General features: G+C 41.3%; 1 protein-coding gene across 3 annotated transcripts; it reads right to left on the reverse strand.

The window, feature by feature from the left end:
* Positions 1-728: 728 nt before the first annotated feature.
* Positions 729-24,147, reverse strand: AMACR (alpha-methylacyl-CoA racemase). 3 transcript variants are annotated; one of them, XM_010384103.2, is made up of 6 exons: positions 23,758-24,147; positions 21,876-22,019; positions 20,710-20,870; positions 14,614-14,800; positions 5,049-5,440; positions 729-2,112 (listed from the first exon to the last, which is right to left on the reverse strand). In XM_010384103.2, exons 1-6 carry the CDS (start codon positions 24,002-24,004, stop codon positions 2,008-2,010), a joined length of 1,236 nt encoding a protein of 411 aa, XP_010382405.1. In that variant the 5' UTR covers positions 24,005-24,147; the 3' UTR covers positions 729-2,007. The 3 variants fall into 3 exon arrangements, with proteins under 3 accessions (XP_010382405.1, XP_010382406.1, XP_010382407.1); XM_010384104.2 differs by lacking the exon at positions 729-2,112 and having other exon boundaries at positions 4,686-5,440; positions 14,614-14,755; positions 23,758-24,122; XM_010384105.1 differs by lacking the exons at positions 729-2,112; positions 20,710-20,870 and having other exon boundaries at positions 5,422-5,440; positions 23,758-24,122.
* Between the last annotated feature and the right edge of the window lie 504 nt (positions 24,148-24,651).

Below are 24,651 nucleotides of genomic sequence, written 5' to 3' on the forward strand. Positions count from 1 at the left end.
GGCAGGTCACACCCTTCTTCAAATCATTAGCTGTGTCAGATCGCCCTGATATTTCTCCTCATTGTACTTAATACATTCTACGATGAGATAATTCTGAGTTTATTGCATATCCTGTGTTTGTCTTTGATTTCCTCAAGAGCAGAGAACAGGTCTGTTTTGCTCATTATGTTATCCCCAGCAAGGATCATGATACGTGGCACCTAGTAGATCCTCAATAAATATTTTCTAAAGGAATTACTGAGTGAATAAAACATACACACTACATTTTGTGCTGCCTATCTGCTCAGATCTATTTCCTTTGGTGTTCTTTATCTTATGGGGCTACATTTCCAGGATTCCCTTGTTTTCTGGCTTCTAGGTAGATTTGGCTAATAGGAGGCACTGGTAGGAAGACTAGGGGAGAGAGAGAAGGAAAGAAGCCAGGATATTTCCCTAGATTTCTTTCTTCTCCCTGAGGTATTACTGGCAGTGTCTGTGTCTCCAAGGTGGGTGCAGCAACTTTGGCTTCTGGGTCCAGGTAACACCAGCTTTTTCCCATCACCCCTGCATTCATAGGAGTGGTCCTGGCTTCCTAGTTTTGTTCATATCAAGGTTGCCTCACTATCTCCTGGGCTTCTCTGCTCTTTAATCACCAGTGGAATTCTTTATATTAAATTTCCTCTGTTTTAAAAACTTCGAGTGGGTTATATTTTCCTTGCTGGACCGTGAGTTCAAATGAAAAGTCTGAGTTGTAGGGAAAGCAATCTTTTTATTATTTATTTATTTAGAGATAGGGTCTTGTTCTGTTGCCTGGGCTAGAGTGCAGTGGCGCAATCCTAATTCACTGTGGCCTCAAACTCTGGGCTCAAGTGATCCTCCTGCCCCACCCTTAAGCAGCTAGGACTACAGGCACACAGCTCCATACCTGGATAATTTTTTAATTTTAATTTTGTAGAAATGGAGGTCCAGCTATATTCCCCAGGCTGGTCTTGAACTCTTGGCCTCAAGTGATCCTCCATGCCTGGGCTGGAAAACATAGCCTTATGGGAAAGTTCCTAAAAATGGTTGATGAACAAGACTGAAGGCCAGAATATGAAAGCTTAAACTTTGATTCTGCCTCTTCCTACTTGCATATTCCTGAGCAAATAATTTCAACTGGTATTTCTAAAACTGTGCCAAGGCACCCAGGGCATTAGAGTGACCTCACAAGAGTATCTCATAATATTTAAAAATTTGAACACATAAACACAATGAAACTCAACATCTGTCAGACATCACATGAACTACTAATGAGGTAGTTCATGCCTTCAACGTAAGATTGCACTACAATCCTTCTGATAATTTCATATTTTTGTGAGACTGGGTTTCCCAGTCAGTCTGATAGAAAAGCAAGTACTATATGGACATTAACATGGAGCAGAAAGTGAGGGCAGCAGTGTCCAATCTCATTCCAGGTGAGAAGTTGCACACTGTCCAATAGGTGCATACATCTCCTTAGTAAGTAGTTGTGATTAACAATGAAACAGAAATGAAAAATATATTTTCTTTTATGTGTATTATATTTTTAAACAGCGAATAAGTTGGTAGGACATAAATATTTAATTTGTTGGGACCTAATTATTTATAAATTGAATGGTTAGATATTTAATTTGGCCTAAGTCACCATGAAAAAATTACTGCAGTGCTAAGGGAAACATGAACTAAGAAACCCTTCTGAGTCTCTGTTTTCTCATCTGTAAAATGAAGAAACTTGCCCCACCTTCCCCTTACAATTGATTGCTGAAGGACAGTTGAGATACTGTGCATAATGGACCTTATTGATGGCCTACGCAACATCCATTCTCTACTTCCTCTACTCCGATGGCACCTGGATTAGATTGTGGAATCTTCCCCTTCATTACATGCCTTTAGGAAGTTGAATCCAGGGAAGCTCCGGGAGCAGGCTGGTTTTATGTAAAGACATAAAACTAGATGCTCATTGTTAGCTTGTCTTCTTTTTCAAAGATTGGTATAAGAAAGGCTTGTAACTTAACTCAGTCCAAGGAGACACAAGACGACTTGCTGGGGACTCCTGAGATCTTTATTTCTGGATATTGCTGTGCGTGGGTATAAGATCCAGAACTTGCTACCAGCCTGAGGAGAAATCAAACACGTGGACAATGGAAAGCTGACAGCCCAGAGAACCGCAGGGAAACAGGGCCGAGTGACTGGACACAGGAAACCCTAAAACTGACCGTCCCTCTGGACTCTAGGTAGTGAGCCAACACATTTCCTCATTATTTTGGATATTGTTTTTTTGCAGTTGAAGGCATTCTGATTCAATATAGGTGAAACTATTTTGCAAATTACATAGTGTGATGCAATTGTTGCTAAAGTTCGGAATGTGCTTAGAGGGAGATCATGAACACCAAGACTAAAGGCCTGGATGCAGCCTATCACCCTGTTTCATGTGACTTTTATTTATCACCATACAGTTTGTGGCATTTCACCATTTCCTACATTGTAGAATCAAGAATGTAAATAAATGTATATCAATGTCTTCAAGAATGTATCATTCTTCTTTCACTAGAATTTGCCACCTTCAATTGCCTGCTTCTCTTCCACTCTCCTTAAAACTTCCTATTTTCTCCTTACCTGTCCCCTTTACTTACTTCTAAATCTACAGCTTGTCAAAAGTTAACTGAAAAATAGAGGTATAACATTTTTTTGCACAGGGTCTTAGACTCTTCAGAAAAAGGAAAGTATGGGTCACTAACAAAAGCTACTAACCTTGCTTTTATATATTCACCCTTTAAAAGTTCACAACCTACAAAAACCAATTCTTCATTTGAACATTTTGTGTAAAGTCAACTAATTACAGAAATCAATGCTCTAAGCTAGCCTGTTTATTTACAGATTTTTTGCCAACTTGCTTTTATCCTTTCCCTCACTGGTCGATTCAACAGCTATTTTTTTGAGCACCTATTATAAAAGCAACCAAGGTAAAAAGATTTGGTCCATATCCATTAGGATAGTGCTACTCAAAGTGCAGTCATCGAACCAGAATCATAATCACCTGGAAGCTTGGTGGAAATGCACATTCATGGTTCTTACCCTAGACCCATTGCTGTAGAATCTCTGGAGGTGGGGCTCAGGAATCTGTTTTAACAGTATCTCCAAGTAATTATTTTGCCCGCTAGAGCCATTAATCTGGGAACATATGGCCTAGTGAATAATTTTGTAAAGTATAGTAAAGGCAATTACTATCCTTGCAGATGTGTATGAAGTGAGATGGAAACATAGAAAGGGCCTTAACAATACAAGCTAACACTGAGCACCTAGGATGTTTAGGCACTTCACAGGCATTGTCTTAGACATCACAATGATACAGTGAGATTTGAACCCAAGGCCCTTCTGACTCCACAACTCATAATTACTGTACAAAACTACCCTAGGGCTGAGCAGCACAGGAAGTTTCACAAAGAAGGCTGTGTTCCAGCCCATTCTGAGTTTGCTAGATCAACAGACTGGAGCAAAGCGGTCTTGATAGTCCTGGAAAATAATGGTGCAGTACATAGAAAGGAATGGAAACAAGAGAGACCATAGCATAGTTAGGAATTTCAGGTAGTTCAATGTAAGTCCTGGGGAACAGGAGGACAGGGATGGGCCTGGACAGCTAGATAGAAGTCTTATTGTAAGTAAAGGTTTGATATGCTACGTAAATGAGTTTATATTCTACTCTGCAGGAAAAAAGACCACCACAAGATTTTTGCAGGACTGAAAATTCAGTGTGGTATCAAAAACATACCCAGTGGAGTAACATGATAATAATAATAAGGCAATGATGCTAGAGGTCAAGGCTGATAGGGCAACTGAACTGAAGTCTTGGGAAGAGATAAGAGGGGCCTGAATGAAAAGTGCAATGGGGGACAGGCAGAGGGAATGGATTCAAGTGCCGTTAAAGTAGAATTGACAGCACTTCACTCTTGAGATGTATTCATTTAATACATATTTACTAAGTTTCTGCTATGCACTTGGCACTATTCTAGGAACTAGGGATTTTACAATGAACGAAACATACAAAATCCCTCATAAAGCTCCCATTCTAGTGCGTGCTGGTGGGCTGGCGGGGGTGGGAGGGGAGACTGGGGTTAATAAGCATATATGTCAATAGTGGTATATGGTACAAAGAAAAACAACATAGGGAGAGGGGATAGCAAGTGATTAGGTGGCTGCTATTTTAGACAGAGGCTAGGAAAGGACTCTCTGCAGGGGGACAATTGGGCAGTGGCCTCAATGAAGTCAGGATAAGCAGAGGACCTATGAGGGCAGAGATAGGCATAGTGGGAATGGAAGCAGGAGACTGGTGAGAGAGAAGGACTTGCCTGGCAGGACGCAGATGATGGCACAATCTGAGAAAAAGAGGCATGTCAGTGAGGCTAACAGGCAGCTGCACAGAGAAGGCTGGCTCCCAGCAGAGAGGGTTAGACAGAGGGGTGGGAGTTATCTGCCAGAAACCCGGAGATCATCCTGCCAACATTCCCATTCAAAGACACTGACTGAATGATTTCCTGTCAAATTAAAATGGCCAGACTTCTCTATTTAAGGACATTCATTTTGGTAAACAGTAGAGCCAAAAATATTTCAAAGATTCACAAAATGCTATTTAAATGGTATTTAAAGGGTTTTCTTAGAAGCGTTGTACAAACTTAAAAGGACAAGTACACTTTAGGGAAAAAGAAAGCTTTATTTCATAAATTACGTTATATTAACTCATTCAAAATATAAGTCAAGAATCTTAATATCAATAGATTATATCAAGCAAACTGGTAGGCAGAATAACTACCATAATTTAGTATAAGTACCCAAAGTATTTATAAATCAAAAGCCCTAATGATAACCATTTTTAGAATTGAATCATCACTGTAGAATCAGAGTCTGTAATTCTTTTCTTGATTAGAGTGGTAGGACACTGCAATACTGTTCCTCCATATTTCCACGCATACAATGTTATGTGTTACTCTACACTGTAAATGCAGTATTCAAATTCACTTGAGCTGTGGGCCTGGAAGTTAGAGACTAGCTTTTACCTTATTACTTTCAATGATTTTATCTGACTTAAGCTGATCAATCTCTTCACGGCTGAATCCAAATTCGTCAAGTATCTCCTCAGTGTGTTCTCCTACAAAAGGATCCCTTTTGAAAGAAGGGATGGCTGGGGTGTTTGACAGCAGAGGTGCAGGGCGGGGGCTCATGTTCTGCTCCTCATTGGTGATAAACGAGCCCCGTTCCTTGCTGTGATCATGATGAACAACCTCCTCTAAAGTCAGAACCGGAGTCACACAGGCATCTGTGCCGTCAAAGATTTGACACCACTCTGCCTTTGTCTTCTTTGCAAACACAGCTGCAAACTTCTTCTTCATTTCTGGCCAATCATCCATGCTCATCTGATTGGGAAGTTCATCAGACTTTAGTCCAAGTCCTGAGGAAAAATACAATTTCTTAAATTATCATGCTTTGAACAGAGCTATTATAATCAATAAAAATGAATGCTGAGCCCCCTGTACTATGCAAAATAAAATGTTCTATAAGAGCTTCTAAATCAGTCAAGAGAAAAAAAATGTAAAGTCAGTTTAAGGTTGGAGCCAAAGGCTGGAGAGGGCAGAGGTAGTCAGACTTGTCACCACCAAGATTTCATTATTCATATTTCATCAAAAGTAGTCTGTTCTCAATGGTCTGGTTTCCAGAAATTGATTTCCTACCTCTGAGTAGATTTTGAAAACAAATTTCCCCAGGATGTTATTAGCCAGTCATACTGAGTTAAAATAACTCCCTAATCTCTATAATGTATTCAAACCTTATAAAAAATATGAACAATTTTATACATGACCATCTCAGTTTCCAAGGAAGAAGCCTGAAGACAAATTATTTAATTCAGGATTGCAATTTTATAAATACATTCATTTATCTTTATTTTGTTAAAATAAAAGAGCTAGAATGGCCAGGAGTGATGGCATGAGTATAGTGCAAGCTACTCAAGAGGCTGAGGCTGGAGGATTGCTTGAGCCCAGGAGTTCAGGGCCCAGCCTGGGCAACACAGCAAGACCCCCATCATCCATCATCCATCCACCAATCCATCCATCCATCCATCCGTCCATCCATCCATCCATCCATCCATCCATCCATCCATCCATCCATACATACATACATACATACATTTTTAAAATAAAAGAGCCCCAAAGGGCTTTGTACTGGGATAAAGGACTTGTAAGGTAACCAAAGACTCATGCAAATTGTTCCTGTAACAAACAAAACAAACTTATCAGCCAGCCAGTCAACAATGGGGGCATGCAGACTTTCCTCTCCGGCATGAAAGGAACTTGAAGTGCCCATCAAGACCACAGTGCAGAGATCATGACAGCAGCTACCTGGGGATTTAACAGGAAAGGTGGCCTCTCTAGCTCTTGACCTCATCTGTGTTTCCTTTACTGACTATGTGGGCCTACCCCTGCAGACATGCCCAAACTCCAGTGCTGATTAAATTATACCCAGAGAGCAGGGCCACTTTACAATAGTTGGTGCAAATGTCCCTTTTCTTCCCTCATATAAGCGGGTTTTTAAAAGTGCATGGCTAAGTGTCAAATGATAACGAAAGGCCCTTTCTTTAGGCATAACACTGTGTATAAGTTTAGCCAAGTTAATTGAATAATCTTCACTTATAGAATACCTTCCTTCTCCAGCATGTTGACAATCAAGGCCAATTTTAAGTTGCTCTGAAGATGGTAAAGTCCCTATAGAGGTAAGAAGACATAAATACTGAAGCCTCTTCTTAAGGTTTTGAGGGCTATGAGGAAATAAAAAGAACTAACACAGTTCCAGATTTTTGTAAGTAGTCTCCTGTGGAATATATAAGTACATTTTCTTCTGTAACCAACAGTTCCATTCAAATACCGGGATGGATAAGAGGCCATAGTTTCAGGTTATCACTATAATCTACAGGATATCTTTCACTTGATGTTCTTTCTTCATTGCCCTGAACTCTGTGAGTGAAAGGCACATAAAATGAGCAGCGAGCAAAAAGTAGTGACCTTCACATGCTTTTAAAACAGTCTCTTTTTATCAGACTGTGATCAGAATCATAACACTAAGTAAAGCTGGAGCCAATATGTTGTCTCTTTAACTTTATAGTTGAGATTACACAGGTCATAGTTTGTATGCTAGAAAAATACTAGAAATCAAAAGTCCCCAGATCCTACCCTACCTCTAACACCCCAAATCTCCCACTGTCTACCATGGCTTCGCAGCCCACAATCTTCCATCCTGCCCATGACCCTGACCAAGGTCACAGGATTGAACACCAGTGGTTTAAGGTGAGCTGTTTGCTGTGCTCCTGACACTCCAATATGGAACTTGGAATCCAGTCCCAAGTCTCAGAATCCATAATTGTATAAATACAGTTATAGATTGTGACTAGTTGTTATGGTAAAATCACTATGAAATTTCTGGTATTTTAAGTCAAACAGATTTTCAGGAACTAGCCCAGGGATTCAGATACCATTTAAAACTTGGGGAAGCATGTTTTGATTTCAAAAAAACTGCGCCACCTCTGCCCCACACACACACGATTACAAAAAATGCTTATTCTTTTAAGTACATGCCATAAACTTTACTGCTTTATAATATTAAGTATATAGTAAGCAGTCAAAATTCATGTTGTAAGTATTCAATGATATATGTCCAGGATGGCAATTGTAAACATTATTTTATTATTATTATTATTTTTGAGACGGAGTCTCACTCTGTCACCCAGGCTGGAGTGCAGTGGTGCGATCTCAGCTTACTCGAAGCTCCGCCTCCCATGTTCATGTCATTCTCCCACCTCAGCCTCCCTATTATTTATTTATTTAAGACAGAGTCTCACACTATTGCCCGGGCTGGAGTGCAATGGCACGATCTCGGCTCACTGCAACCTCTGCCTCCCGGGTTCAAGCGATTCTCCTGCCTCAGCCTCCCAAGTAGCTGGGATTACAGGTGCCTGTCACTATGCCTGGCTAATTTTTTTGTATTTTTTAGTAGAGATGGGGTTTCACTATGTTGGCCGGGCTGGTCTCAAACTCCTGACCTCGTGATCTGCCTGCCTCGGCCTCCTAGAGTGTTGGGATTACAGGCGTGAGCCACTGCATCCAGCCATAAACATTATTTTTATAATGAAAAATTGGAAAAAATGTAAATGAACTTGCATAGGGAATTGGTTATATAAATTTTAATACAGGCAGATAAAAAATATGATATGGCTGCTATATAAAATGGGTGAGGGTAAAGATCTTTTGTACTGACATGTACTGAACGTCTTTACTATATTGTTGTATAAAAAGCTATAAATTATAAATTTATATAATTATATATATATATAAATTATAAATTGTAAAACAGAAAATAATTGCTGGGTATTGTGGCTCATGCCTGTAATCCTAGCACTTTGGAAGGCTGAGGCAGGAAGATCACTTGAGCCCAGGAGTTCAAGACCAACCTGGGCAACATAGTAAGACCCTGTCTCTACAAAAAAATCAAAAAGCCAGGCATGGTGGCACAGGCCTGTGGTCGTAGCTACATGGGAGGCTGAAGCAGGAGGACTGCTTAAGCCCAGGAGGTCAAGACTGCAGTGAGCCATGTTTGTGCTACTGCACTCAAGCCTAGGCAACAGTGTAAGACCCTGTCTCAAAAAATAAAATAGAATAGAATTGTGCATTTGTATATGTACAATAAAAATTCTTGAAGGCCATATCCCAAATTTTCCCAAAGTGGAAGAACAAAAGAAAATTTTCCCTTCTTACTTTTTAAAATCTGTATTGCTTATTTTTTTCCTAGCAAACATATAATTTTAAATTTTTATTTCATTTTTGAAAATTGTGGTAAAATATACATAAAGTTTACCATTTCAGCCATTTTTTGGTGCACAGTGCTAGGGCATTAAGTACCCTCACACTGCTTTACAGCCATCACCACCGTCCATCTGTACCACACAACTCCTGAATTTCTTCATCTTTTCAAACAGAAACTTTGAACCTATTAAACATTAACTCCCGCTCCTACCTCCCCACAGCCCCTGGCAACCACCATTCATTCTACTTTCTGTCTCTATGAACTTGACCACTTTAGATATTTCACACAGTGGAATCATATAGTATTTGCCCTTTGGTGACTGACTTATTTCACTCAGCATAATGTCTTCAAGATTCATCTCTGTTGTAACGTGTTGGAATTTTCTCGTTTTTTTTTTTCAGGCTGAAAAACATTACATTTTATTCACCCATTCATCTGTTGATGGACACTTGAGTTGCTTCTACCTCTTGGCTATTGTGAATAATGTCACTATGAACACAGATATACAAATATCTGTTTGAGTCACTGCCTCCAATTCTTTTGGTTATATACTTAGAAGTGGAATTGCTAGATCATACAATTCTATGTAAAATTTTCTGAGGAAATGCCATGCTGTTTTTGACAGTGGCTACACCACTTTACATTCTCATTGGTAGTACACAAGTGTTTCATTTCCTCACACCCTTGCCAACAATTGCTATTTTGTATTTTTCAGAAATAATAATTTGAAGGCCAGGAGTGGTGGCTCACACCTCTAATCCCAGTACTATGGGAAGCTAAGGGGGAGCAGATCACTTGAGGTCAGGAGTTCGAGACCAGCCTGGTCAACATGGTGAAACTCCATTTCTACTAAAAATACAAAAATTAGCCAGGCATGGTGATGGGCACCTGTAATTCCAGCTACGCAGGAGGCTGAGGCAGGAGAATCACTTGAACCCAGGAGGCAGAGGTTGTAGTTAGCCGAGATCACGCCACTGCACTCCAATCTGGGTAACAGAGATCACCCAGCTTTTGAAAATTATCTCCTGATAAAACAGCTTTTGAAAATTATCTATTGCTTACCTGATTGTACTATAAGAACCTTGCTATCTCAAAAATGTCATAAAATTCTCAATGTTTTCAGATTTTTTTGTCCTAGAAAATAGCAGGGATGCAGCAGAGTATGTACTTTAAAAAGACTTTGCATACTTATGTTCAGAAACTGAAGATATAAATTAAAGTATGGTCTCAAAGATCTAAAACACAAAGGGGAGTAAATTAGGTATGTAATTAGTACTACCTCAAAAATTATTATTATTATTGTTGTTGTTGTTCTGATACATAGTCTTGCTCTGTCACCCAGGCTGGAGGGCAGTGATGCGACCTCAGTGCACTGCAACCTCCGCCTCCCAGGTTCAAGTGATTCTTGTGCCTCAGCCTCCCGAGCAGCTGGGATTACAGACATGTGCCACCATACCTGGCTAATTTTTGTATTTGTAGTAGAGACGGGGTTTCACCGTGTTGCCCAGGCTGATCTTGAACTCCTGACCTCAAGCGATCGATCCACCTGCCTCGGACTCCGAAAGTGCTGGAATTACAGGCATAGCCATCGCACCCGGTCCTCAAAAAATTATTACAGATGTGGGGGTTTGTCCAGTAGGACTTGAGAGAGAAGAAATGTATATGTGATTAGTAAAAGTAGCATTTTTGTAAATAAATCTTATAAAAGAAAGATAATGCTGAGGCATTTTGGCATGGACTACGTAGATAAAGTCCAAGGTGATTTAACATGCTATCTCCTAGAGCACAGGCCATCTGTCAGCTAAGGATCCTAGGTAAACTTTGAAGGGAGATGAGGGTTAAGGATACCATAAAAGGCTATGGATGCAAAAAGAGGGGGCTGTAAAAAATCAGGGGAGTTACAAAGTTTAAACTCAGCAGAAGAATACCCAGGAGAAGGTGATCAGGAGTTAAGGGATTGGTACAATGACCCTGCTAGAAGAATGTTGTCTTGTTTCCTTTTCAGTGTTTCCAGAAAGGCTTATTCATTGAGGTGAAGTGTGGATGTGAAAAATGAGCCTGCTCCACACATACAGCAGTCCTTCTTCATCCGAGGTTTGGCTTTCTGTGGTTTCAGTTACCCACAGTCAACTGTGGTCTGAAAATATTGAATGAAAAATTCCAGAAATAATTCATAAATTTAAATTGCATGCTGTTCTGAGTAGCATGATGCATGATGAAACCTCACAACGTCCTGCTCCATCTTGCCCTGGACATGAATCGTGTCCATCCTATCCATACTGTGGGGCTACCAACCCATTAGTCACTTAGTAGCCAACTAGGTTATCAGGTTGACTACTGCAGTATTGCGGTGCTTGTGTTCAAGTAACCCTTATTTTACTTCCTAAGGGCCGCAAAGGTTGTAGGTGAAGGTGATGCTGGCAATGTGGATATGCCAAAGAGAAGCCTAAAGTGCTTCCCTTAGGTGAAAAGGTGAAAGCTCTCAGCTTAAGGGAAGAATAAAACTCGTAAGCTGAGGTTGCTAAAATCGATGGCTAAAAATGAATCTTATATTCATGAGATTATGAAGAAGGGGAGAAGGAAAAATAAATTCATGCTAGTTTTGCTGTCACAACTCAAACTGAAAAGTTACAGCTATAGTACATGGTAAGTGCTTAATAAAGATGGAAAATGCATTAACTTTGTGGGTGGAAGACATAAATAGAAACAACTTCCAATTGACAGCAATCAGATTCAGTACTACTGCAGTTTCAGGCATCCACTGGGGGTCTTGCAATGCATCCCCCAAAGATAAGAGAGGACTACCGTATGTTTTAAAATAACAGGATACATCAAGGAAGGGAGTTAACTTCCAGAGTGGCAGAATAAGAGCCTTCAAAAACCTGTGTTAAAGCAATGAGAACACTAACAACAACTGTCAGAATTAACTTTTTCATAATTCTGGAAATTAAAAGCTGCAGCAATCCAAGGCACATTTATTCAAGAAAAACAGCTGAATCTCAGTAAGACCAGTGAGCTTTGTGGTGTTAGAACTTGTGCCAATGTCATCCCTCTCCCTGTGGTAGCCTTGAAAAGCAACTTCCCCTCAACTCTGGTCAGTTCTGAAAACCAGCAGGAGAATAGACCTGAGAGGAGGAAAATAAGTTTGGAGCTTCCCCCAAAAATCCCACCCCCAGAGAACTGTCATTATTTAGCCTGTCGGGCAGGTCCCTGAAAGGCTCCATTTTCAGGGCTTGTCTTTCTGTGATCTAACTCAGAGCTCACTTTGCTCTAGCCCTAAAATGCTGATTAAAAAAAAAAAAAAAGGCAATATTTTATCGCAGCTGTCTTAGGTGGTGTTACTTATTGCAGCTAATGAGATGCTGACCAAAAAACTTAAAAGAAAAAAACTGGGGAATGGTATATCCATAGGGGGCTTTGAAAAGCTCCAACATGTTCCTGGGAATTTTTTTACACCTCTTGAGAAGGCCACACACACGCACACGTGCAGGACAGTGCGAATGCCCGGGAGAGATCTGAAAAAGCCCTCCTCTCTCACCTCTGGCTGACCTTGAGGCTCTTCACAAGCAAGAAGTTAAGGCACGTAGCGCTTCATAAAAAGATGGGAGATTTATTGGTTCAAGGCATTTAAGGGCCACAGTGGCTCATGCCTGAAATCCCAGTACTTTGGGAGGCTGAGGCAGGAGGATTGCTTGAGATCAGGAGTTCAAGATCAGCCTGAGCAAAATAGCAAGATTCCGTTTCTACAAATAATAAAAAATTAGCCAGGTGTGGTCGTGTGTGCCTATAGTCCCAGCTACTTGGGAGACTGAAGCAGGAGAATCGCTTGCACCCCGGAGTTCAAGGCTGCAGTTGGCTATGATCACACCACTGCACTCCAGCCTGGGCAACAAAGCGAGATCCTGTCCCCTAGATTAAAACAAACAAGCAAACAAAAAAGGCATTTAAGGACATTTCTGTCCAATCATTAGCTGAAGCTCACTCAGTTGACTTCGGTGGCTACACATGCCAAAGAATACAGATTTAATTTAAGAAAATCATTAAACAAACAGCAACAATAACAAGTCCAGGACTGAGGTCCTGAGGAGTCCTGGGAGGTTGTCATATTGAATTATTTAAAATGTCCAGTACTGTTTTAAAATTTTACACATTTATTTTCATTAAAACTTATTTAAGTCACTTTGGACCCAGCATGTCCTTAGGTTTTACCCATTCATTCAACTGCTCTGCTGTGAGACAGCCAAGTTCAACGGCAGTTTCCTTTAAGGTCGATCCATTTCGGGGTGTTGTCTTAGCAATCTCTGCTGCTTTGTCATACTCTATATGAGGGTTGAGAGCTGTCACCAACATTAGCGACTTCTTCATTAGCTTCTTGATCCTTTCTGTATTGGTCTGGATTCCCTCTATGCAATTTTCTGTGAAGGAAACTGAAGCATCCCCCAGCAGCCTGAGTGTAACACTACGTTTTAAATCATCATTGGCTTGAAAATATCCAACTCAATATGGCCTTTGCTACCTCCAACGGTTACAGCCACACAATACCCCATGACCTGGGCTGCAAGGATGGTCATCGCTTCACACTGAGTAGGGTTTACCTTGCCTGGCACGACACTGCTTCCTGTTGCATTTTCAGCAAGGTCAGTTCTCCCAGACCTGGCCAAGGACCAGAACTCAGAAAATGAGTGTCATTTGCTATCTTCGTCAGACTGCAGGTGGTAGTGTTCATGGCTCCACAGAGCTCCGCCAGAGCATCATGAGCAGCCAGAGCTTCCAATTTATTTGGAGCAGTGACGAAAGGCAAGCTTTTCAATTTCTGGACAGAGAGGTACCCTTTTTGATCTAGATAAACCATTCTGTTCTTCTCTAGTTTTTCCAACTATATTCGAATAGGTGAAGTTAGTATGTTTAATCATAAAATGCTTTCAGTTGCTTGCAAACACAATTATTCCATCAGATGAGAACACATCAAAAATTTGAAAAATTAAAAAAAATCATTCCAGCTATATGCAAATAACTTTTAATATATGCATCTGAAAAGCTACCAAACATAACAATGAAACCTGAAACTTGTAGTAGAAAGGTAAATGCACTGTGATCAGCTTTCACATCACTTCAGAGTATATTCTGAAACTTCTTAGATTCTACATTATTTATAGAGTGAATTTTAAATTCAAACATTTCTCAGGAACAAAATGACTCCCATCCAATTATTTAATTAGAGAAGAAGAGATCCCAAATTTTCTTGCTAATTTATGGCAACTTGCCAAGAAGGCAAGAATCTGCAAGACAGGTAATCTGCAAAGGCATAGTGATATAGTAACATATTCTAACAGAATCTCATTTGCCAAAATCTTTCCATGCTCTGGTGACTTCTGACATTGAAGTGCCATAAGGCACATCTACCAAGGAATAGCAGCTGGTAGAACACTGAATGGAAAGCGACCAATGTGGGCAGTTCATTTCTAGGGAAGAGTAAGATCTGGGCACACAGGGGCAAGATTATCCAACACAAGGAGTGAAATGAAAGCACCGAACATCCTACAAAAGGGGTTATTATTTTTAAAACCCTCAGCTATTTTACAGACTAGTAAGACTGCTGGTCAATTTAAAAGCCATGGAAAATGCCCCACATTATACTGACGGCTATAATTAGGTTAATTAGAAACTGGCTATATAATAAAAGACATCATAGATTCCAAAAGTCTTTAAAATAGAACCAAAGAACATCCACAGCAAAAGGGGAGCTGAGGGAGACACATGAAGTTTATTTACCTTTGATCAGCAGCTCGTAGAACTGGGGTTCTATTGCTCCAACAGCCATGAATTCCCCATCTGCTGTCCTGTAAGTCGTATAGAAAGGTGCACCACCATCCAACATGTTCTGTCCTCGAGGTGCTTCCCACAGACTTGATTTCTGAGTTTTCCACAGAAAAGAACTTAAATAAGCTGTTCCTTCCACCTTTGAGAAAACAGAATACAAAACAAATCCAGACAACTCAAGTGTCAAAGCACGAATAATTTCTCCTATTCAAGTTAAAAAAATATTTGCATAAAAATTCTTATCTTAGAGTATACGAAGATTCTACCTAATTATACAACTTCTCTGGTATTTCCAGAAAGTGAGTTAGAGCAGTTTGTATTAGAATAGCAATTGGCTGCACTATTCAGTTCTGAAAATACTGTAAGACCTAGAAGGAATGACTTTTGTTCTCCATTTCTAGTAAGATTGGCAAAATGCTGGTGATTTTTAGCTAGGTGAGGGTACATGGAAGATCACTGTACTATTCTCTCTACTTTTTATAATGTTAAAAACTGCCAAGACAAAAAATTAAAAATTCAAAGAGCTTTCAAAAATGCATCTCCTGATCTCCATACCTATAAACACGCACAGATGTAAGAACCATAGCACGTTTTAAAGGTAAATCTCATAATAGTAAAATTTGACTTGTTCTAGCTCGATTCCAATCCCAAGAAAACTGTATTTGAGTATTTAATATATGTTATATTTAGTAATCACTAGAAAGCTATAAAGTAAACTAACAATACGGATGGCAGGTATGTGCATTTTCTGAGTCCAGGCAAACTGGTTTGGGAATGCCACCTTCCCACTGAGTTCTGAAGCAATCACACGATAAAGTACAGTTACCACAAGGCTCAAACTCAAAGGCTGGAGGCACTGATTTATTTGAAGAGGATCATGTTCTGATCTTTATGTCTTTTATAAGCCTAATGTCTCCAGCATCCAAGGGAGAAGGCCCTCAAAACATCCTTGTCTCAAAAGTTACCAATAGAGGAGACCTCGTTCCAGCTGCTAGCAATTTCTCAGTTACTGGCTGTGAAACAACCACAAAATGTATCTTTGGATATATCCAATTTTCCCTTTTAACTTGAAACTTCATACACAACTGAATTTATGGCTATGACACTTATTATCACCAAATAGCTGAGTTCATGTAAGTGGCCTACGGCAGTGCCTTTTTTTGAGGCTGGATTACAGAGATGTTAGAGTTCCACATTTATACACACACACAGAGACATATATATACACATATGCATATATATGTGCACTATTCTAAATATATTTTATGTTTATGTTATTTAAGCACATATTTAAATGTATCCTATACCAAATTCTGACTCATCAGAGCCTCAACTCATTAACATTTGTTGCTAGACTTTAAAATACAGCTTTTCCTTCCAATTTTGCATAAATGTTACCTTGTATTTGAAACACTATTAAGGAAAACTTTTGTTCTGCATGGTTCTCCTCCCCTCTTAATTTGTGCTTACTCATACAAAACCAACAAGTTAGCACCTTCAATAAGCAAGTGCCTGCTTTCCGCTCAAGCTTTGTTTCTCTCAGAGCCTAATGCCAAATCAGTTGGGCAATAACAGATGAACTGGGAGCCAGCTAGCTTGTCATACAGTGCAAGAGAGAGTTTTCACAGAGAGTTCTGCATATTGTTTATCTGACTTTCATGTTCAGGCCAAAGAATGTGAGAAGTTTTTAGACACTGTAGTGAGTTGACCTTGAAAGAAAACATTTTTGTTCTGGTTCATCATAAATGAAATGCTATCTGAAATTTTAAGCAAGTTTTTAAAAATATAAGTTTTTTGTTTTGTTTTGTTTTTTGTTTTTAAATGGAGGGTTGCTCTTTTGCCCAGGTTGAAGTGCAGTGGCACAATCTCAGCTCACTGCAATCTCCGCCTCCAGGGTTCAAGTGATTCTCCTGCCTCAGACTCCCGGTCAAAACGAAATATAGTAATAAACTGAATACTGAAAGTGATGAGACAATCACCCATAAACTCTAACTTCTAGTGTTTGTGTTCAGAACAGCTTCACTGGTCTGACAAAATAATATATAAATATTGAGTATGTAAACATAAAATGTTTTATGCTAATAAAATACCCCTTTAATCTCTTTTATATGTTGAATGTCCTAATGAGATTGCTGAAAAATAGACGTGTTAACAGTTACAGGTCCAGTTGGGCCCACTCAGGACAAAAACAAGCTCTGGTCCAATCCTTAGCATCAGAGTGGGGTACAGGCCAAGAAATACAGCAGGAACCCTCCTCGTCTCATCGTAAGGCCTGGCAGTGGCTACCCTGGCACACGGCTTCTCTTGCCCCATTACTCATACACCATGCATGTCACAGTCGAGAGCCCCCTGACACGGGGAAACCGCAGCCTCAATTTGCCACCAACCTTTGATACTGTTAAAAGAAAAACTTTAGACAAATTAATTTAAGAGTTTGAGCAAAGAATGACTCACGAATTGGGCAGTCTGTGGAACCAGACTAGGTTCAGAGTGACTAGTGTAGTCCTGTGGCCAGAGAGGACTTATGGACAGAAAACGGAAAGTGATGTACAGAAAACAGAAGAGAGGTACAGAAACAGCCAGACTGGTTACAACTGGGCCTTTGCCTTGTTTGAACATGGTTTGAACAGCTGGCCACCTGGGATTGGTTGAAGTACGGCAGCTGTGATTGGCTGAGACTTGCTGCTTATTACAAAAGTAGGTTACAGTCTGTTTACACATCCAGTTAGGTCACAGCTCACTATGTAAGAGAAACCTTTAGGTGGAACTTAAAATATGTAAGGGGGCAGCTTTACGCTACAGTTAATTTAACAACAGTGTGCTCATCATGTGAGCCCAGATTGAGTGTAAATACAGCAAAACACACTCCATATTCCAGAGTTATCTTAACCATGGTTTCCAAGGAAGCAGCACTACAATAAGGCAGACCGCAGCTCTTCACAGGCAGGCCCAGGTCTGGAATTGTGCTGCTAAACAATGTGAAAACTTTCGGCCCATTAGAAGGCATCTGCCTCCCCCTAATCAGCTTCTACAATTGCCTGTACCACAAGGGTTCCTAGTGATGAAGTAATGACTATGATTTACTGATTCTTTTAGCCTTAAGTAATTAGCAAATACTTACTATCCCCTAATGGAAATATGAGCCCAGAAGAAAGATGACAACATTTTCACATACCCTAAAACCTTACTAACTTCTTTATATTATTTATTTATTTTGAGACAGGGTCTTGCTCTGTTACCCAGGCTGGAGTGCAGTGATGTAATCTCAGCTCACTGCAACCTCTGCCTCCTGGGTTCAAGCAATTCTCATGCCTCAGCCTTCCAGGTAGTGTGTTGGGGTCCGCGTGTTTCCTAAACAAAGGAATGAACACACAAGACAACACAGGACAAGACATACATGGTGGCCGCGCCGAACGGCACACTCTGCTTTATTTTATACAGCCGTTTGCGGAATGTTACCAAGTCATGGGGCATGTGTTGCTTCTCTGACAGTTCCCAGAGCCCATGTTTACAGCTGGCTCCTTTGTCCTTTCTGTTTGCAGAGAAGGACCGTCCTGCTTTGTCTGCAAGCAGGGCTTATCGGGAACGTCTCATTTGCGAGCACGCAGTCCACTACATAGTGGGACTACAGACACGTAAGTTAATTTTTTGTATTTTAATAGAGATGGGGTTTCACCATGTTGGCCAGGCTGGTCTCGAACTCCTGACCTAAGGTGATCCACCCACCTCGGCCTCCCAAAGTCCTGGGATTACAGGCGTGAGCCACCATGCCCAGCCAAACTTACTATCTTCTAATCATTATATAATTCTGATTAGCTACATTCTGCTGAAAGCAGCAATAACTTTTTATTTATATTTGATGATAATCAATTGCACCTCTTCAGTAAATTATTCAAATTATTACTAGAGAAGTATCTAGCCTCAAATTCTCCTTAACACTCCCCAGGTCCCATTTTTGCTCTTAGTTCATTCCTTTTGGACCCCAGGGACCATGCCCATGGGGCAGCAGGGGAAGTTGTTGAAAGCAGTGGCTTTAGGGTCCAACTGCCTCAGGCAGTGCTTTGGACCCTTTCCCGTCATCTGCTTTAGAGGAAGGTAGTTAACCTCTCCAAGCCTTCAAGTCTTCAATGCCAATGACAGTAGCACGTCTCCCTCAGGAAGTTGTGTGGATCACAGAAGCCCTGTGGAAGGTACCGGTCTTGAGTTTGGCGGGTACTGGTATAAAGCCGGTGCTGCTATCTCATGCAGCAACTATGCCATGACCATGCCAAGAGCTGGCCCACAAAAGATAAACCACACTCCCCTGCCGCTGGTACACACTTCAGAGAGGGCACACCGGAAAGTGTGAGATGTGCCCTGATGACAGTGTCCCAGAGGTACACATTCAGTACAGGGCGGGTCATGATTCATCATGAAGAGAAGGAAGCACAGGCTGAAGCTCTGGAGATGAGGGGTTTCTGGTAGAAAACGGATTTTGTGAAAATCATCAAGGACCCAATCCAGTTGACACTCTCAGTCTCTAAACTCTTGATGTATCCACCAACATTTGACCCTCTGACCATTCCTTTCTTTGGTTTCCATGACAACACTCCATTCTGCTTCTCTCCTTAGCTGTCCTCAGCCCTTGCTTCTCTTCTCTGCCTATGCATTCCTTAAATGCCAGTGTTCTGTCCCCTTTCCTAGTGGATCACATAGTCTCATATGGCTCCCAAATGACTCTGAAATCTGTTTCCAGTCCCTAACCTCAAGTATCCCTCCTGGATATCTCAAAGGCACTTCAAAACTGAAATGACCAAAACTGAGTTCCTTTTCTTCTAGTAAAAATAATCACAATGACAAACTTTAACAGAGGGCCCACTGTACGCCAAGCACTGCTTCCACACTGAACAATGGATGAACTCATTGAATTCTCATAGCATCTAACAATGCTATGAGGAGGATGTCAGTATTATCTTCATTTTACAAAGGAAACTACAGCACAGAGAGGTGAAATAACTTGCCCAAGATCACAGAGCTAGTAAATGGCAGAGCTAGGATGGAGGTAGTCAGCTGCCACTCTATGCTCTGACCACAGTGTCCAGCAGTCCTCCTTCAGGACACTAGCAGGTCATCCAAGCCAGAAACCTGGGAGCCAGCCCTAACTTCTCCCTTTTCACTCCCTGTCAGTCCACTATCAATTCCCAGCAATTTTACATCTCAAATGTCCCTTCAATGCAAACCAACTCTACTATTAACTGCTTTAGTACTTGCCCTGATCTCTTCAGCAATAACCCAGTAATTGGTCTCTCTACCTCCAGTCTTGTCTCCTCAAATCTATTCTCCATCCTACCTCCAAATGTCTGTGAAAATGCAAACATGCAGTGGTGGTGCTGGAGTGCGCTCTCTTACCCACTAGCTGTGAGATCTTGAGCAAATGGCTACGCTTCCGTTCCCTTCTCTTTAAAATAACAATGTATTACAAATGCAGTTTTGAGAATAAGAAGAAATCACACAGGGAATGTGCTCAGCAGAACATGAGTAAGCATTCATTGGATGACAGTGAACAAACAGAAGCGTTATGATATCAGAGTATCCCCTATAAAACGCAGTAGGAAGGTTTAGATAGGGAGGTCCATTTCACCTCAGCATCCCTAAGAATTTTCTCTCTCTGCCGAGGGAGACTTCTTGAACTTTGTTTGAATGATGACTGCTTGAAAATGATATACTAAGCACAAGAGATACTTGGGGAAAATTGCTGAAATATTTAGGTTGGCAAATATTTGGCAAAACCTGCAAGTACTTTTGCACCAACCTAAAACAACATAGGAATCAGATGAGTCACAGAAAGTTTACAGAACTGACTCCAAGAATAGACGATCAAAATATGACATTCTAACAGATATATAAAGGACATGAGGCTATTTTAAAAAGAAAAGGATATCTTGGTAACTTGGATTGAAACTTCAAATGTCATTTATCTCTTGTCTTCTTAAAAAAAAAAAAGATTTTAAGCAGCCATATCTTAAACTTAGGGACAAGTGGCAGGCATCTACCCCAATTAATACTTACCATATTTGCATCAATGACCTGACCCTTGCCAGAGCGTGTGCGTTCAAAAAGAGCCATCATGATGCCAAACACGCACATAAGACCACCACCAGCAAAATCAGCCAGGAGATTCAGCGGGGCATACGGATTCTCACCATTTCTGCCAATTTTTGAGAGAACACCTACATCATTAAAAACAAATTTAATGTCTCTTTTAAATTTAATCTCTTCTTAAAATAAATATGTGAGCATCTTAGAGGAATAATCAATCTCTCCAGTAGATAATCCAAGTGAAAGCTGGTATACATCACTTTTCCAAGAGCTTAGTCAGTAAACTTATAAACAGGCTTTCCCTCAAGACGGGATCCTTGTTTTGCTGTTTTCCTTTCTAAAACCTCTTCCAACCAAAATTTTCAAATATTGCTAAGTTTTTACTCACTCACTTTTGGAAAAGAAAATGATTATTTATTTTGTGGTTTTAAACCAGTAAATGCACTTTCATTTTTATTAGAAAGAAATGCAAGAAAATACTTGTACACAAGAAAAGAAAGGAATTTAATTTTTAAATAGATGTGAAAAGCCAATTCTATTACCCATTTCTTTCCTCAACTTTTAAATGTGTACTCACAGAAAGTCTGGAACGTCCTGTAGTCAACAACACACCGTTCTTAGAATTCTGGAATCAGGCCTATCTCACATGTTTTCATAGGCAAAAACGCTAATAAAGTGATATTATGACCTGAAAACCATGGGCTTTTTCTAGCACTCATAGAAGTCTGAAACAATGACTCAGGCAATGATTCTCAAAATGGTGGGTAGAGATTTTGGGGTAGGGCGAAGTAGCTGTCAGAATCGAACTATGTCAACATTTTCAAACTACAGAGCAACCATCCCTAGTACCCAGTAAGCCTCTTAATTCCTAGCCGGGGCTTGTCTGAGATTTGATTCAACAAATGTAGTAAATAAATGATGGTAGCGGGCATGTATTATCCTTCGAACGTGTTAAGGGGTGGAGTGAGGGAAGGTTGAGAATGATTGTTTCAAGCCCCAAACCAATCCATTTTAAACACCCATGCTCTCCTGATTCTGATAATATTTAAATCTTCATCTTTAAGAATTATTGTTAATCATACATACCTGTAGATCTTGATGGAATAAAAGTATAGACTAAATTTTTTTCAACATACCTGACAAAGCCAAATAGTTGATATCATGGCCAGCTAACCGGGAGAAGCTTCCTGACTGGCCAAATCCAGTCAGCCTGGCATAAATAAGCCTTGGATTATCCCGCTGCAGAATCTCTGGGCCGAGTTGGAGTTTCTCCATGACACCTTAAGAGAAAAGTAACAATCTTCTTAAGAGAGTATGAATTGAGGATGGAGATAATCCCTTCTCTGAGACAAACATAAAATAGCACTATTGCAAGTAATATTAATAACATTTGCTCTGGGCTAATGGCATGTTTACAGCAGTTAAGGCCCCAAAGAGTGAAGCCAACATTTCTGGAATGTGTGGCTTCTTTCCAGGATGTAATTTCTCCTGGTACATCCCTGTTTCCCTCTAGGTTTATCCAAGCCTATTTATTCAATCCCCAGAGCAGGATCTCATGCCTTTAGTAAATCCCTTTTCTCTCTTTCTATACCGCATCAGTGTTTACCACATCCCACCTCAGCTGCACTTGCTTGTACATCCATACACTTATCTTCCCTATCAGCTCACGAGCTCCTCCTGCAGAATTCACACCTGATCTGTTTCCACAGGCGCTAAACTTCCTAGCATTAGTACCTTCACGAAAAAGTTTAGCACCCATCTGTAGAAAGAGAGGTTAGTGACAATAGGACCTGAGAGTTTTTAAGCTATCAAGTATAATATTTATAGCACAAACCCCAGGTAACCTGCACCTGAAGTTTCCTGGAATTAAAAGTAATCAAAATTACATAATAAACTCACTGTCCTTACTCTCCTAAGGCTAAAATAAATCACAGAAAACCTTTAGTCATCTACCTAGATAAACACCAGTCACAATCCCTCACCCAGAGGCTATACCCATATTCCCAGCCAACCTTCCTCCTAATAACAAGACCTTGGACAAGCCTCCTTCATCTTAAATGGAGCATTCTTAAATTATTACATAAACGTAATTATTAAATCATTATTGTTACAAGCCTCAAATATGGCCCTGAGGGTTAAATGAGTTAACGCATTTAAATAAGCCTGGTGTCCCGTATGTCAAGGCAGTTGCGGCTGGGATGGAGAGAAATAGTCCGAGTGGGCTAAAGAACAAAATGACTGTATCGATAATCATTGAAATTGGATGTGGTGAAAGGAAGACTGGAGTCCATGATGAAGTACAAGTTTCGGATTCAGGCATTCACTAAAATAAATAATACAGAAGGTAGAGATGCTGTTTTAGAAGGAAGGAAAGGCTCAGTTTGAGATCTGTAGAAGCTGCCTGGCGGACAGTCTTGACGGCGATGCCCAGGACCTGTGTATGCCAGCGTCTGCGGTTCTGAAAGGGGAAGTCTACAAAAAGGTGAAAATGATGGGAATGGGTAACGGGGCTCCAGGGAGCAGATGCTGCGACTTATCACGCCAGCGTTTCAGGCAGGGAGCGTAAGCCTGGGTCCGTGGAAGGCTTGAGGGTACAGTACTCCAAAACTGTAGCCGAATAACCGCCTATATGCAGTTTTCCAGGAGGGGAATCCTATGGCTTTCATTAGATTTTTCCAGGGTTCAAGACCCTCAATTAATTAAGAAAGGCAAATACAGAACGTTTTTTAGAAAAAAAAAAAAAAAAAAAAAAAAAGAGGAACTTGGGAAGGAGTCAGAATAGCCAAAGGAGAAATCGGGCAACAGCACTATCTCAGAACCCAAGTTTTGGACAATCAAGTTTGGGATGAATGATCACTAACAATACCCTAGGAGGCAAAAATATCTAGAAGGCTGAGGCGGACAAGGATTCCTGCGGCAACAGGGCAAAGGTGTGGCGGGTGCAGCCTGGATCGAATGGCCAGACCCTCTCCCTTCCGCGGGAACTTCCAGAGAGCAGCCCGCGGGGCCCGGGCTCACCGCTGCGGAAGGGCTCCAGCAGCACGTCCGACCGCGCGCACAGACGCCGCAGCACGGCTGCTCCCCGCGGCTGCTTCAGGTCCAGCACCAGCGAGCGCTTGCCTCGGCCCAAGCGGCTCATGTCGTAGTGGGAGCCCGGCCGCTCTACGCGCACCACCCGCGCCCCGAAGTCCGCCAGGACCATAGCACAGAACGGGCCCGGGGCCAGGCCGGCCAACTCCACGACCGAGATGCCCCGCAGTGCCATGGCGCTCCCCAGTGCACCCTGAATGAGACTGAGCAGCCCTTTGCCCCAGGCCAGCAGCCTACAGGAAGCTGTCCCCAGGCCGGGCGCCCCGCCCCCAGCCCCGGCGCCGCGCCCCAAATGCGCCACCCCTGCCACTCTTTTGTGCGCCTGTGTGAGCCCGCGGAGTCTGCGCACTGGCGCTCTTCCCGCCCGGTCTACCGTTACTGCCAGTGGCAAATTGGTTAGGTTGCTTTCCTTTTTCTGCAACCTAAATTGCTGAGTGCTAAATTGCAGGGACTGACCTATGGAGCTCCTGCCTGTTACCGTCCTCTCTGGACGCTTTTATTGCCACCATGGCGATACCCAGCAGTTGTACCATTTGAGCCCCAAGTCCTGCCGTGCTCTAGGGAAATAAAATAACAGAAACACATAAGAACAAGGCAAAAGCGTTTTCTTCCCTAGGCTGCAGATTGTCTTTTTCACCGCCCCTGCTTAGCTAGCTAGCTAGCTGGCAATTTAATCCAGAAACGGCTTGTGATCCCTCGTAGATACACTCATTTTGAGTTACAAACTCTGGATTACGTGTCTTTTTTAAAAAGTTTAGACTACACTAGGAAAATTGTTCTAGTATCAGAAGAACATCAGGGGTGTGGTGCTCATCAGAGCTA

The sequence above is a fragment of the Rhinopithecus roxellana genome, chromosome 3, assembly GCF_007565055.1.
Source record: "Rhinopithecus roxellana isolate Shanxi Qingling chromosome 3, ASM756505v1, whole genome shotgun sequence".
Classification (NCBI taxonomy): domain Eukaryota; kingdom Metazoa; phylum Chordata; class Mammalia; order Primates; family Cercopithecidae; genus Rhinopithecus; species Rhinopithecus roxellana.

Excerpts from the sequence above, each read along its gene's own strand:
- AMACR (XM_010384103.2), bottom strand. The coding sequence starts at position 24,004 with ATGGCACTGCGGGGCATCTCGGTCGTGGAGTTGGCCGGCCTGGCCCCG. Across the intron at positions 20,871-21,875 it reads CAACTATTTGGCTTTGTCAG|GTGTTCTCTCAAAAATTGGC; the intron begins GTATGTTGAAAA and ends TTAATGATGTAG. Across the intron at positions 5,441-14,613 it reads CTACGAGCTGCTGATCAAAG|GACTTGGACTAAAGTCTGAT; the intron begins GTAAATAAACTT and ends ATTTTTCCTCAG.